Source organism: Aspergillus saccharolyticus, assembly GCF_003184585.1.
Source record: "Aspergillus saccharolyticus JOP 1030-1 unplaced genomic scaffold BP01scaffold_2, whole genome shotgun sequence".
NCBI classification, from domain to species: Eukaryota; Fungi; Ascomycota; class Eurotiomycetes; order Eurotiales; family Aspergillaceae; genus Aspergillus; species Aspergillus saccharolyticus.
The window spans coordinates 195,570-211,132 of NW_020290612.1; the positions used below are offsets into that span (position 1 = coordinate 195,570).

Genomic DNA, 15,563 nt, shown 5'->3' on the forward strand with positions numbered 1-15,563 from the left:
AGAAGTTGTTTGAAATGTGTTACCCAATTAGTCCCGCACTCATTCACCATTCTTGACTTGTCTCTCGCAGTGAAAAGAAAGACAGAAAAAGGCAAATTCCACCCATCAAGCCAGCTTCATGGAAGACATTCAAAGAAATAGAATCGCGAATATAACAAAAGGTTCATACAGCCGCCCAGAGACAATGAGAATGGAAAAAGTATTAGGCATAAGGAGATAAGTATCGAAAGGGTTAATATATGCACAAAGTAAGTGGTCTTTAAAAAAAAAAAATAAATAAATAAAAGCATCTCCCTGTTTTGTCTTTCTGACCCGTGGTATCGGCCGATTCGTCGGAAAATATCATAGGGTATGAGCATTTGAAAGGCACAATAACCGCATATTTTCTTCGTCGAAAGTCGTATGTATCATCATCGTCATTATCTTCATGTGGTCGTATGTGAGAAATCAAGATGCAGGATGTACTAAACACTCATTGTTCGGCGTTTCTCGCAAGGTTTCTGCGCATATGCGACCCATAGGCGAAATCCCGTGCCGCGCTGTTGACATTCACGGATGACCTTCCTATCGGACCAGATGCTAAGAGCTACATCGCCGTTTGGGAGCACAGGGATCTCGTAGCAACGAGTATACCACCACCGGCCCACCTTTGCGACTATCTTGCGGATTGATTCGTCGTTCGAAGGTGATGGAGAGGGATCAGAGAGGAGGTCTCCCAGGGATAAGTCGACGTCGTTAGGTGATGGCTCTCCATGGGGTCTCTGGTAGACGGTCGCGGAAGACACTGTTGAAGGTGAAATATTGCTTGAAAGGCTGCTGGTTGCAGCGAGCATAGATGGGTCCGAGGATGCAGTCGAGGTGGAAGAAGCTGACGTTCTCACAATCATCCCTGCGACCGGAATACGAACCATACATCGTCGAAGGTTGTCAAAGCCACACTGTCCAAGAAGCTTTTGTACGCTATCACTGGCAGGCTTCAGGCTAATGCTCGGGTCGGACGCAAACGTTCTTTCCTTCAGCGTCCTCAGGGCTCGTCGTGTACGGTTGCCCATGTTCACCATATCACGATCAAGGATACTCATCTCTAGATAGCCTCCAGCACGCAGAACGCGCTTGCATTCGGATACAAGCCTCGCTTGCGCGCTCTCCGCACAAGCTGCGGGGAAGCGCAGAACAGCAACAGTGAAGTATCCCTTTGGGAAAGGCAACGTATCGCCGAGGGTCGACTGATAGAAAGCATGATGATTTGCTGGTGGCTTCCATGCTGCTGGGTGTTTGAATGTGGCAGTATTGACTCCCTCGTTGAGACTATGGATACTAGCAGTCGGATATGTCAAGGCACAGTAGAAGGACCAGTCATCATTTCCTAGCCCATCGACAACCAGGATTCTATCTTGATCCCCACTTTTAATGCGGCTATGTCCAGGACTGAAAAGGACTCTCCCGAATGACAACCACCGACTCGTCATGAGTGAGCCCGATCTGATGTTCGTAAGAGCAGTCGGTCCTTCGCGATTGCGTTCCGCTATATCAAACAAGGCAGTGCTGCGTTGACGACTCTCTCTAAGACTGGGCGATGCAACCAATGTTTCAGAGCTATGCAAGCCTAGCGATTGCTCAGTCTGGGGAAGCATCGTCAAGTTGTCGAATTCTTGTTCCGTTGTTTCTCTTTTGTCCTCACGAGTATCACAGTAGCAAGCAATTATGCTACTGAAAGAAGGCTGAGAGGACGGGGCGATCGACGCGCGAGTCTCAGCAGCAACCGTGGATCTGCGAAGTCGGATTGAGCCGTTGCTTGAGATGGGAGAAGAAGGTGTAAGCTCTACTTTCGGCCCGTCGATAAGGCCAGAAAAGGCATTCGCCTGGTCATGAGTCAATTCTGCTTGAAGCGTCCTGCTGGCCGTTGTCACATTCTCTAGATTCCGCTCCGTCTCCGAGCCGAGTGAAAACAGTGTGCTTGTTGTTTGAGGCGACAACACATGATCAATGAGGTCATCATACTCCCCCCAGACTTCATCTTCCGTTAAATCAGCCCTAGGGCTTGGAACCACTGCTGTTATTGCCGCGAGGCTCTCAGAGCCACTTGAAGAAGATACCACCGATACTTTTCTAGGCGAGAACGTCATGAACTCATCCTTTGCATAAGGACCCGCGATGAAATCTAGCACGCTGAATTGAAAAAGGTCGCGAAATGGGTTGGTCAGGTCAAACCCGCGAGCAGACTCATGGTGCGGAGATTCAAGCTTTTGCATAATAAATGGCTGCGAATTTTGCGAGCAAAACTCGTTAGGCTTTGGTGCAGCTGGAGCCAGTAGTGAAGGTGAGTCTGCAACGCTAAATGGTCTCGAGAATGACTGCAGCGCTGGTTTGTGTGGTCGCTCTCTTCTAGAAACGACCCGGGGAATGCGACCGATCGATGTCAGGCGACTGGTATGTCTTCCTTCCGACTTCTCTTCGAATCGCTCCTCGTGATTCCGAGGAGAAGGACCCTTGTTAAAGTAAACCTTTGAAGACTGAGCCTGATTTTGGAACAAGCTATCATGCAGCGATGGCGGTGATGGTAGCAGTATGGATTCGGTAGGGTCCCGCATCTTCAATGCAGCTGGCGCCTCAACACAAGAGACAATCTCCTCATCCTCAGTAGGAGGTGAATTCTCAACGTCATGGACTATCTCTTCCAGAGGGTCCGGATCAACGTCCAGTAGCGCATAATAGGGAATGGGCCTGCGGGCAGTTATGGGAGAAACCGTGGCATGAAGCTTTGGGCCAGAACTTGCGCCAATATCGTGATCTGAACGAACTGTATCCGGCTTCCTTTGGAAGATATTCCATTTCATACCAAGGCCTTTTTTTGACGCCTTCTTCCGTGGGCTTTGTACCTCGGGAGCTCTAAGCTGTCCAACATTGTCATTGGCTACGTGAGGTGCATGACCCTGCGGATGAGATTGAGCAAATGTCTGCGCCTTGATAGACTTGCTCGGCTCTGTTCGGGTGACAGGAATGCTCGCTGGCTCGGAAAATGCCAATGTGCTTGAAGACGTTAGTCCTTCCGTACCGCTCCAAATTGGTTCGCCTAAAGTCACCGAAGTCGCCCTAGATGATGGCAATGTCTCTGTGGAGCTGCTCGTGGATGGCGAGACCTTAAACTGTTGTATTAGAATTGAATCTGTACCCGTGCTGAAATTACTTGTGCTCTGCTCGCTCTGCCTCTTCAAAGCAGCAGCACCATCCATACCACCACCGTGAATTACCACGGGCTCAAGACGCTGCATCAGGAAATCATCAAGCTCGAAGTCTGCACGACCCCTCGTAGTATTGCTTTTGTTGCTGGTAACAGACTTCGATCCACTTCTTACAGAGCTTGAAGAACGTGCTCGACTGGTTGTACTGCTAGCCGTGCTCATCTTGCGGCCTCGCTGTGAATACCTACCGTAGCCTTCATGACCTGTTCCAGCAGCTGGTCCTTTGCGAACGGTTCGACCTTCAATTTCTTTCTCTGTCTCCGATTTAGACTTTTTAGCGAATAGACCAAGACTGAGACTTTTGCTTGGGCTGCCGGCTTCGTGCTGTGGCTTGGGACCTTTGCCCAGGAATTGAGGTGTTGACCTTGGTATCTCGGACGCAGCAACGCGGGAGGTGGTTCGCGCAGATACCGTGGAATGCAGACAGTCCACAGAAGTAGTTGCAGACAAGGCTGAGGGTGTTAATCCATCATGCCGATCGGCTGATATTCGGCGTCTATGGCCTGTCAAAGCTGCAGGTACTATGTTGCTCCGAATGACCGGAGAGGGTTCCAGCACCAATTGATGAGTACCTTCCCTGCTGGGCCGCGTAGGTATTTGGACAGATATCTTCATCTTGTCTGCTCTTTCCCTATTGGACGCAGGTTTGAAGTTCTGTGTTGGCTCGTAAACTGCCTGTAAATTGTGGCTTGACTTGTGTCCGTTCGAGATGGTGGATTTGGTCCATGTAGATGACTTTCGTGGTAGGCTACCATAAGCCACATTCGGCGCACTGGCCTTATTCGGCTCTCCGCTTAATTCGGCCTCGGGAAGTGAATTGTCCTGTGTCGACTTTAAGCGTGCTCCGTCTATGGCGCTTTGTGCAATCTTTCCTGCAGATGAACTCAACTGATATAGCTGAGGAGAGAAGATAGGGAGCCTGCTTTGAGATGGACTCGGTTGTCTTATACGAGGACCCTTGGGAGGAATTGGTATTCCCGGCGAGTACGAGGATAAAGTAGTGGGCGTGGACGTCCTACTCCACATCCCAGGAGACTCGGAGTATCTCGTCGACGGGCTGCTTGCAGACGGAATCACTGGGGTTGGGGGTGGAAGATTCTGTGTATTGATTGTTGTTGCTCTAAGACTGGCGAGCTCCTTTGGAACATTCCCGCCGGTGTCCGACACGCTGCTCAAAGGATTTTGCTGTGAGGTCATTGGTGCTAGGACCTGTCCGATCAGACTATTACTGCTCGGTGGGATCTGAGATGGGGTATTCGCCGAAGGACCAATTGAAGGATGCTCGGGAATAAGGACATTCAGCTTCTGAGATCTAATTCTATCCGGCATTGGTTTAATCTGCGCGCTATGCTGACCAATTGTGGGCGCTTTCCTTCGAAGAACATTCCGAAGTCGACCCTGACCAGGGGTCTGTGGTTCGCTTCCGGCGGGTCTCGGGGGTTCAGCAGCCATGTGGGAAGCCAGTGATACATGACGATCCGTCATCATGCCCGGGGTGAAATGCAATGAAGATTGGTGAATCGTATCTTGGGAAGTCATGGGTGGACGAGCCACAAGGCCAGTCGGAATTCTCGACTTGTTCGATGATGTGGAGGCATATCGACTATCAGCTGCATCAGATAGAAGTGATGTTCTGCTGCTCATGTACGATGCATTATTCGGTCTTGGTATCCGGGGACAATGCAATAATTGGGCAGCAGTGTTTGAAGAGCGCACTGAAGCCATCCCGGTCGACGATACATTTCGGGATTGAGACGCGACATCCTTCAACCGGGGTATTCGACCACCGTCAGACTTGTGCGACTCCATCGTGTGACCAAGACCGAGTCGCCAGCTTCAGTCCGGAGACTACTGATCCAGCGGTGGTATCGAGAATAGTATGACCGGAACTCATTCCGTCTGTCCCTTGATTATTGAGCACGAAGCAAATACTGCAGGGACAAGGCGATGTAAGCGTCGATGCGCCTAGAGTTAAAACCATAGGGTCTGTAGTCACTTACGTTTGTAGCTTGTAGCATGGTTTCTGCAGGCAATAGTAATGACAAGGGCGCTGCTTTTGATAACATAAAAAGATGGGGGACGGCTTCACGATGTTGCCGAGTGGCGGGGTATCTCGAGACACAACTTTGTAGTCGCGTTCAGAGCGACGTTCTATACAAGTTCTTTAGAAGCACAATATAAGGGAAAAAAGCCGAGTTAGTCAGCAAGGCAGGTGAAAAGAGAAATTGGCCGTCCAGATGATATAATTGTACTTGAGCGACGCCGACAGGAAAGTACCCAATTGTCAGTGGGTATACATGAGCCGGCGGGCAGATGCACTCACTGCGCCACAGCCCGGAGACGTCGCCGGTGGCTAAAGGCAGGCAGGAGAAAGTGAATCGGTTGAGCTGGGTCTGCACGAACACGTCAGAGAACGTGCTGCGACAGTCTGCAAATCAGAGAAAGCCTTGCGAATTGAAGCTCGCAAGCACCAGCTGAGCGAGAGAGGTGGAAAAGTAAAAATGGGAAGAATATGTGGGCGAAGGCCATGGATCGGGTGTATTAATCAAGGAGGACGAGGAGATCTGGACCGGGGCGCGACAGTCCAAGACCGTTCATGATAAAGTTCCACCCCATCGCGGACCATCGAGCGCCGCGGGGAATCAGGATATCCATTTGCAGGTCGATAATTCCTATAAGTCCAGGGTCAACTATCACAGTGGGATCCTGGCGTGGTTTGTGCGATCGACATCGGTGCCGGATTCGAGCACTGATGTGACCGGGACGATCATTGGCGCAGGAACTACTCTGTCGCCTCCAGCTTTTATCAAATCAGTACATTATTAACATCATTCCCGTCCGGTGTCATCACAAGTACACAAGTATATCTTCTTGCAGTGGTTATCGCCGCGGGAGGGGCAAAATGGGCTCAGAGAATCCTCATCCTAGAGAAGGGCACGAGCGTTGTTCGACTCCACAGATAATACCGCCGAAGTCGAATTGGAGGCATAGTAAGCCAGAGTAGACGGGAAGCGCTGCTAATCAGATCCACTCGCGTTTGCTACCGTGGTTATAAGTGGTGAAGACCACTGCAGCACAGACTGGAGGACTGTTCAACGGTAAGGGCTGACAGGTCTCGATGGAGTCGAGTGGCGTAGAATAGCGGACAGTCCGTCGTGCTTGAATCTGACCACTTGCGATGGACCAACATGCAGATGGAGGTGCAGGCATCAGCCAAGCTACGAGTTAGTAGTAAGTATGACCCTGAACAGATTTTTTCTTCTAGGAAGGAATTGCCGCAGTTTGATCTGGTCTGTGTGTTAAGGAAGATCGACTCCGATTTGACGCCTGTCGGACATTTTCCTTCGTTCGTCGGAGGAGGGGGGGAGATGTATGGCAACTACGGACGAGTAGAGAGCGGGGGCTTAGATGGTCTTAGTGTGGCGGTCAGATGAGAAGGAAGGAAGTCACTGATGGTCACTGATGGTCACTGACTTTTGTTGGTCACTGGACTTGCCGATCGCGGCGAGTCCGAGGAAGAGAAGAACAATGATGATGGAATATTGATGAGGAAGTGTCAAACCACCACGAGTTGCCCTTTCATTCAGTTTCTACAGTGCTGTCCTGATTGCAGTCTATTAACTCTCACCGCAGTTCTCGCAATAGTATGAGCAACTCTGGTACGTTGGACGGTTCGACCCGAACCATCCTGTCATTCCAAGGTTTCTCCTCCCCTTAACAACATGGTCCATCCTCGTCTATCCAGGACAAACCAAGGCATGGAACTGAAAGCAACGGCTGAACAGGATTGGCATACTTCGACCAGAATTTGATGGTCTTCTCTTTCCGACCATTGACATCCCAGACCATGTACCCTGTACACAGCAGCTGAGACCAAGGGCCACAATTAAACTGGTGGGGATTCTGTCGGTCCCTGAAGCAATCAATTCATCGCAAATCGAGAATCGACCCTTGCGAAATTGCAGTCGGCGATCTAATAATATCTTCGTTGCGCTTATTCTTTCTCTGCGGTGGCCCTGGCTCTCACAGGCTCACAGCACTAACTACTCACAATTTCACACCTAAGACAATGCGGAGTCGCTCAGCCCGTGGGTCTTCTCGATCCGCCGCTAAAGTGACACCGTGCGACAATCCGCCCTGATTGACGGATGCCATCCGCGCGGCCTGGTTTAGCAGCAAGCCCGCCCGAGCGCAACAGACCGCACTTCACGAGGCGATTCGTTCAATTCAGTAAAGCAAAGGCCATTTCGCGTGCTGTAATCATTCTCCCAAGTGGAGATCGGCGGTTATTTGAGGCCTTGGCTCAACAATTCTTCTGGTTTTGCTTAACAATATCTGGCTCCGTCTGGGATAAGCTAAACGATAGCGCTGTATACCAATCACCGATCGATCTGAAAGCGACTTCTTGTTGGGACGGATGGCATTTCGAAATGGGTAACAGTATGCGAGTTGAAAAAGAGGAGGCCGGCGTGCACATGCGGGCGACACGATGGTACTGGTCTTCTGCGGTCACTATTGGCATGCTGTGGAGTACGCATTTTCGATCTACTGGCACGGTCGAGTTGACTGTACAGGAAACCTACCAATATCATATCTGGCCCGTGATGGTCACCACACGGCCAGAAGTTCCGCTGTCTGCAGGAACCGGCGCCTATCATGCACCTTTCAGCTGAGCATGTCAAGGCTGCCAAAACCGCCACAGTAACATGGCTGCTGCATGATGGAGCGTCTAGAGATTCAGAAGATATAGACTGTCCCGAACAACTCGTTTCTACGAATGCACGTATTTCTCCAAGTTCGGGCTGCTTGAGTCTCGCAAGAATTGAGTGAACATAGCACATGGCCAGGAAAGAAAAGTGAAGCAAACAGATTTTCAACTGGATGTCACCCTGAACGGTTCTTTGTCCTCGTTCAGCACCAATCTCCGATGAGAGTTTGGTTGTCGACGAAGAGAGAAAGCTTTGGTGGTTTCTGTCCCACTCTTCTCAACCCAGCAGCCCGGTCGGACTGTACGACTGCCGCACGGTACAATAGCGCTTGGCCGATCTGATTGACCAGGTCGAGCTTCCATGGTGCCGTCCTATCATACTACAGAATAATATTGACAAACATCACAACTTCTTTCAAAATGCCTTAGCCCACCAGTAAAGAAGTCTCATAATCGATATTGAATTCCCCTAAAACGCCGATGAGATGGAAACCAGATGAGACGAAGAATAAAAGCAACAAGCAGGATAGCCTCGAAACAGCCTAACCAAATCTCTTCTTCCTGGCTTCCATGGCCTGGGCGTCCTTTTCACTCCAGCCACTACTCTTGTTTCCGCTTCCATTTTGCTGCTGACGCTGGGTCTGGCCTTGGCCTTGGTTGCGATTCCCACGCCCCTGGCGCCGGGACTTATTCCGGCCGCCAAAGTCGCGTCTCTTCCCTCCCTGACTACCACCTTGCTCGTTGTCACCACGACCGCGCTTGCGCGGCTTTTCCTCCGGAAGTGCCTCATCCAGCCTCTTCACTCCAACCTCTGTAGTGGGAGCAGCGATGGCAGCTGTTCCAAATCGCTTCGCCCGTTCCAGCTGCTTCTCCGCAGCTTCGATAGCAGCTTTGGACTCCTCCGTAATTCCAAACTTCTCCGCCCGAGCCTTGCGCTTCTTCAGCTCCTCCTCCATCTCCGTGACCGGGAGACCCGCAGCGAAGCTTGGGGCCGGCTTTTGCTCTGCCTCTTCTGTGGTAGTAGCGGTAGCGGCAGCATCCGTGGCGGCCTCGGGCTTTTCCTGCGCGGAGGCAGCAGCACCCACCGACTCGACCTTGAGGTCATTCGTGGTGGCAGGATCGGTGTCTAGCTTCTGGTTGGGTACTGCAACAGGATTGGCCACCTCCCCCTTTCCGCCAGCTGCGATGGCGGCAGCTCCAGCCTCTGTGGAGCTCTTCGCAGCGGCCTCCGTAGCAGGGACTTCATCATCCTCCCAGTCAATGACATCATCCGCCGCAGCTGGAGCCGCACCTTCCGTGGTTGTTTTCGCATTGTCCGCTGCCTTGTTATCATCCTCCTGAAGACGAGCCACCATCTCCGCTTTCTTGCCGTTGTGAGGGAGACTCCGAGACTTGAGGATCTCGACCAGCTCGGCGTTGGTCTTCTTGCTGTAATCGGTCGACATAATTTGGTTTTGAGTATGGGTTGTGCTGAGCCCGCTAATTATAAGGAAGTGGACAGTAGGAGAATAATAGGCGCAAAATGCAAATGGCGTATGAGGGCGGATGTGTAGTCCGGGTCGAATCGGGCTGGCGCTTCTAAATCCCGCTAACTGGAGTGCTCAATTCCGTTGTAATCCTAAGCTGTGCACTTTGAAAGAGCAACGAATGCGCAGCGCAAAGGACGGGGGCGTAAGACTCAATGGGTAGATAGACAGGATGATGCTGAGTTGAGCGCAGCTGGTCGGGGAGACGTGTTTGAGACGGGAGGCGACTGTTTGGCGGCTGGTTCCCCGATCCGGTCGAGCTATCACGTGTAGCGCTGACGTAAGGGCTATATTGCTCATTGTTCCAGAACTATCACCAGCACCATGAGATGATATACAAGTAATGCGTCAAGTTTGGGCCCATTTTCGCTTACGGTACTCTAATTCTGGATATTTAGTACATGATAGCTGAAAGAAAGTTTGTATGCGATCATAGCGCAGCCACTGCATGTAGGGCGATGATATGGCAGGCGAGACATCGGCGGCGGGCATTTGCACCCCAATAGTGAGCGATTAGACGAGACCCAATGAGAGTAGAGTACTTAGATCTGTAATGAAGCAGCTGAGGGGTTGGCGAATGAGCTTGGTCCTTCGTACTCATGATGGAAGGATTCAATTCAGTTCTCCCTGACAAATTGCAAACAGCTCTGATGCTCAATGTCTTCATTGTAACATTAGTATTCGATTCGTCGTAAGACCGAGCAAAGCTACTAAAGTAGTACCCTATGCCAAGCTTGATTCTGCAGTATAACATGTTTGTTGTGCTTACGATCTTGTTTTTGCCAGTCTGTGACATCTGGCATTGGCATTTCAGGTAGCAAGGAATGTATAGTTATATAGTCGCAAGTTGTCATCAGGTTCCGAAGCAGACCAGGAAGGCCTTCTCCACTATGGCAAGAGACCAAACGATATTTAGCGAGCCAAATAATCACTTATGTCAACCAAGTACTGATACAAAGTAATTATCTTAACTGGAATATGATTTCTGTGCTCTTGCACTACCGAAATAAGAGTCCCTGACCGATCTTCATGATAGCCACGTGATATGTTAGTCAGCGAGTCTAGTCCCGCCGCCGAAGTTCACCTCATGTCCTTTGATATTTTCGCCTCAAGGACGTCACTTCTCCGTTCCCATCAAAGCTTGCTGTCATCGTCTTGTCCGATCCGGATGTAGCTGCCTTGACCCCTTACCTGGGAGTGTCTGTTCAAAATCTCACACTTGAGATCGCCATAGCTTGCCACCATGTCCGACGGTATGAACCTCCAGCCCCTCTCAAACGCTCTTGTGTTCGGTCTAACTGACCGCCCCTTTCTAGCTGATTTTGAAGCCGTCCGTCGGCTCCAAGCTGAGCGCAATGCTGCTGCAGCTGGAAGTAAAGGTTCTAGGACCTTTGATCCGTCTAGCCAGCGCACTGACAACTCGACCAAGGCCTCCCTAACTGAATCCTTCGACACGACCCTCTACGAACGTGAAGGCGCCGACAAGTTTGCGGGATATGATACGTCGATTGCTGTCAATGGCGATGATGAAGAGATGGAGGATACGGATGCGGGCCACCGATTGGTGGGCCAATACACTGCCACCAGGAGCCAAATCGACGAGTTTGCCCACGGCAATGGGGTGGAAGAGGAGGACATTCTTCTCGGGCGCGAGAAGGCAGCTAGGATCGCAGACCGTGAGACAGACTACCAGAAGCGCCGCTTCAACCGCGGTCCGCTGACTCCCACGCGCGCTGATCCCTTTGCTGCGAACACCCATGCCAACGTGGAGGAGGAGGGAGGCCAGACTTACCGTGAAGTCATGGCTATGCGTGAACTTGAGAAAGAAGAAGAACGTGTCCAGAAGCTGATTGCGGAAAAGCAGGCTCGTGGCGAGAACGATGTGACTGAACACGAGGCTACATTGAAACTGGAGGACAAAGAGAATGCCGACGCCGGCTCTACGGTGTCTGTCGCCTCTGGCCGCAAGCGCAAGCAACGGTGGGATGTAGCTGCGGAGCCGGCTCCTGAGGAGGAGGAGGCTCCCAAGCCCGCCGGAGCAGACTCCAAGGCGAAGCGGTCTCGCTGGGATCAGACGCCTGCCCCGGTCGCCCCTGGGGCCGTCGAGGAGGCTCCCAAGCGTCGTTCCAGATGGGACCAAGCACCAGCTCTTACCGCAGCGACTCCCGTCGGCAACCAGGGGATTGCCACTCCTATGCATCCTTCTCAAGTAGGTGCACCTTTGATTCCAACTAGCTTTGGAACTGATATCTCTGGGCGCAATGCTCCTCTCTCCGATGAAGAACTTGATATGATGCTGCCATCTGAGGGCTACAAGATCCTTGACCCTCCTCCTGGATATGCTCCCATCCGGAACCCTGCTAGGAAGCTCATGGCCACTCCGGCACCCATGGCCAGCTCCACTGGAGTTGGTGGTTTCATGATGCAAGAGCCGGAGAGCGCGCGTGCGCTAGGCAAACAGCTTCCAACTGAAATCCCCGGTGTCGGAGATCTGCAATTTTTCAAGCCTGAGGATATGGCTTACTTTGGCAAACTCATGGAAGGAGGTGATGAGAGTACAATGACAGTCGAGGAGATGAAGGAGCGGAAGATTATGAGACTCTTGCTCAAGGTCAAGAACGGCACGCCGCCGATGAGAAAGACAGCCCTGCGTCAACTGACGGACAACGCACGGCAATTTGGCGCGGGACCTCTGTTCAACCAGATCCTTCCGCTTCTCATGGAGAAGTCCCTCGAAGACCAGGAGCGCCACCTGTTGGTCAAGGTCATCGACCGTGTTCTCTATAAGCTGGATGATCTCGTCCGCCCTTATGTTCACAAGATTCTCGTCGTCATCGAGCCCTTGCTCATCGACCAAGACTACTATGCTCGTGTTGAGGGTCGGGAAATTATCTCGAACCTGGCTAAGGCCGCTGGTCTAGCCACCATGATCAGTACCATGCGTCCGGATATCGACCACGTCGATGAATATGTTCGTAACACGACTGCCCGAGCCTTCGCGGTTGTTGCTTCTGCCCTTGGAATCCCAGCTCTTCTACCATTCCTTCGTGCTGTTTGTCGGAGTAAGAAATCATGGCAGGCCAGACACACAGGTGTCAAGATTGTTCAGCAAATTCCCATCCTCATGGGTTGCGCTATCTTGCCCCATCTCAAGGGACTAGTTGACTGTATCGCAGACAATCTTAGTGACGAGCAAGCTAAGGTGCGAACAGTTACTGCTTTGGCCGTCGCAGCATTGGCTGAAGCCGCCAACCCCTACGGTATCGAGAGCTTTGATGAAATCCTTAACCCTCTCTGGACGGGCGCTAGGAAGCAGCGTGGTAAAGGTCTGGCTGCCTTCCTAAAGGCTGTTGGATATATCATCCCCCTTATGGACGAAGAATATGCCAACTACTACACCAGTCAAATCATGGAAATCTTGCTCCGCGAGTTCTCCTCTCCAGATGAAGAGATGAAAAAGGTCGTCCTCAAGGTGGTTTCACAGTGTGCCAGCACCGATGGTGTGACAGCCAGTTACCTCAAGGAGCATGTTTTGACAGACTTCTTCAAGAGTTTCTGGGTGAGACGTATGGCTTTGGACAGGAGAAACTATCGGCAGGTGGTTGACACGACGGTGGACCTTGGACAGAAAGTTGGCGTGGGTGAGATTCTTGAGCGCGTCGTGAACAACCTCAAGGACGAGAGCGAACCCTACCGGAAGATGACGGTAGAAACTGTGGAGAAGCTTATTGCGGCTCTCGGCGCCGCAGACATCTCCGAGAGATTGGAGGAAAGATTGATCGACGGTGTCCTGTATGCTTTCCAGGAACAAAGCATCGAAGATATCGTCATCTTGAACGGCTTTGGTACGGTGGTGAATGCTCTTGGCACGCGTTGCAAGCCTTACCTTCCTCAGATCGTCAGTACTATTCTCTGGAGACTGAACAACAAGTCGGCCACAGTTCGGCAGCAGGCAGCAGACCTCATTTCCCGCATTGCCATGGTCATGAAGCAGTGTGGCGAGGATGCGCTAATGGGCAAGCTTGGTATCGTGCTGTACGAGTACCTTGGTGAAGAATATCCTGAAGTACTAGGTTCTATTCTAGGCGCCCTCAGATCTATTGTCACCGTGGTTGGTATCAATCAGATGCAACCTCCTATCAGAGACTTGCTCCCTCGCCTCACCCCCATCTTGCGCAACCGTCACGAGAAGGTTCAAGAAAATACCATTGATCTCGTGGGTCGTATTGCCGACCGTGGCCCCGAATCCGTCAATGCGAGGGAATGGATGCGAATTTGTTTCGAGCTTTTGGACATGCTGAAGGCTCACAAGAAGGGAATTCGTCGTGCTGCCAACAACACTTTCGGTTTCATCGCTAAGGCTATTGGTCCCCAGGATGTTCTGGCAACGCTTCTCAACAACCTTCGTGTTCAGGAACGTCAGTCACGTGTCTGTACCGCTGTTGCCATTGGTATTGTGGCCGAGACCTGCGCGCCGTTCACCGTGCTCCCTGCTTTGATGAACGAATACCGTGTCCCGGAGCTGAACGTCCAGAACGGTGTCCTGAAGGCCATGTCCTTCCTATTTGAGTACATCGGCGAGATGGCTAAAGATTATGTCTATGCCGTCACGCCTCTCCTCGAGGATGCTTTGATTGATCGGGACCAGGTTCACCGACAAACGGCTGCCAGTGTGGTGAAGCATATTGCGCTGGGCGTGGTTGGTCTTGGGTGCGAAGATGCCATGGTCCACCTCCTAAACCTGGTGTTTCCTAACATTTTCGAAACCAGCCCGCACGTCATTGATCGTGTGATTGAAGCCATTGATGCGATTCGCATGGCCGTTGGCACCGGCACGGTCATGAATTACGTCTGGGCTGGATTGTTCCATCCTGCCCGTAAGGTGCGCGTGCCCTACTGGCGTCTCTACAACGATGCGTATGTGCAGAGCGCAGACGCAATGATCCCATACTACCCCAACCTGGAGGATGACGGATTGGACCGGAGTGAATTATCCATTATAGTATGATTCCCCAACTCGCCGTTCTTTGCGATTCCTGTATGTACAACTTGATTCTACCTTGTGTCACTTCTTCGTGTTAAGCATCATCATCATCTTCTACTGGGGCCTGTTAACTATCACGGTGTTGCCGAGGCTGGATTTGGCGTGTGTCCTTTCTGTTTTTTAAACGTCCTTTGGCCGAGAGTGAATCTAAATGGCAATTATTATATTTAAATTCAACCTTTTCCCAGATTCTCAGCCCTTTTCTCGACTTAGTAACTACCACAACGCATAAAATGCAGAACAAGCTGGGACGCCAACGGCCGTGGGCGTTGAGGTGGTGATAGCAGGCCACTGGTAACCCAAGCGATGCACAAGAGAGTAAGGTCTCATAAATTCCATCTAGCCCTAGAAGCAGGCTGAGAAGGTGAAATGGCACCCATGCCTAAGTTCAGAGTGCACCATCAAGGATGCACTCTATTCACTTAGGTATCTCGGAAGGGGCACTCACCTCTTGGCCGTCAAAGGAGCACTAGATATTCGAGAGCGTATTGAAAGGACCCGATAACTGGATCGAGTATCGCCATGTTGATACTCCCATGCCCTTCCACGCCGTCGCAATGCTGCTTCCCCTCAGGTCGATGAGATTCTATCGGACAAAAGGTGGCGGGTCCGACGGGGAAGCCTAGCGGACACCCCCGTATCTACTGTAAAATAAGTTTAGTCCATTTAGTTACATAGGTCAATTTGGAAAGAGATCAGCCAGTCTCATTCACTAGGCGTGAGCATTTTGAGCGTCATCGTCGCAGTCATTCCAAAATCAAAGATTTTCGATGCGCGGAATGACAGAAATGGTTTTCTTGACGGTAAGTCCCAAGTCCGACGGCCAGCCTCTGATCTATTTTGACGAAACGAAGGGATACAATCCAACGACATATCGCCATTCACGGCCAAGACCTGCCCAAAAAGTGGCAGTCTTCGTCGCGAGCGTCACGAGCTTGTACAAATTGTACCAAGTTCAAGCAGCGGTGCACAGGGCCACCGCCATGTGAGCGCTGCAGTCGAAAAGCTGGCCTTGCAAACTGCCGAATAGTCCTAGACCTGCC

General features: G+C 51.4%; 3 protein-coding genes across 3 annotated transcripts; 1 reads left to right on the top strand and 2 right to left on the bottom strand.

Moving 5' to 3' along the window:
* Positions 1–257: 257 nt before the first annotated feature.
* On the bottom strand, positions 258–5,205 carry BP01DRAFT_72981 (uncharacterized protein). Its single transcript, XM_025580054.1, has one exon. The coding sequence runs from the start codon at positions 5,049–5,051 to the stop codon at positions 465–467; it is 4,587 nt and encodes a 1,528-aa protein (XP_025435168.1). The 5' UTR covers positions 5,052–5,205; the 3' UTR covers positions 258–464.
* Positions 5,206–8,030: 2,825 nt separating this feature from the next.
* On the bottom strand, positions 8,031–9,679 carry BP01DRAFT_352718 (SAP domain-containing protein). The gene has a single exon (XM_025574003.1). The coding sequence runs from the start codon at positions 9,393–9,395 to the stop codon at positions 8,493–8,495; it is 903 nt and encodes a 300-aa protein (XP_025435169.1). The 5' UTR covers positions 9,396–9,679; the 3' UTR covers positions 8,031–8,492.
* A 915-nt stretch (positions 9,680–10,594) lies between these two features.
* On the top strand, positions 10,595–14,689 carry BP01DRAFT_310597 (U2 snRNP complex subunit HSH155). Its single transcript, XM_025572423.1, has 2 exons — positions 10,595–10,729; positions 10,793–14,689. Exons 1-2 carry the CDS (start codon positions 10,720–10,722, stop codon positions 14,482–14,484), a joined length of 3,702 nt encoding a protein of 1,233 aa, XP_025435170.1. The 5' UTR covers positions 10,595–10,719; the 3' UTR covers positions 14,485–14,689.
* The last annotated feature ends 874 nt before the right edge of the window (positions 14,690–15,563 follow it).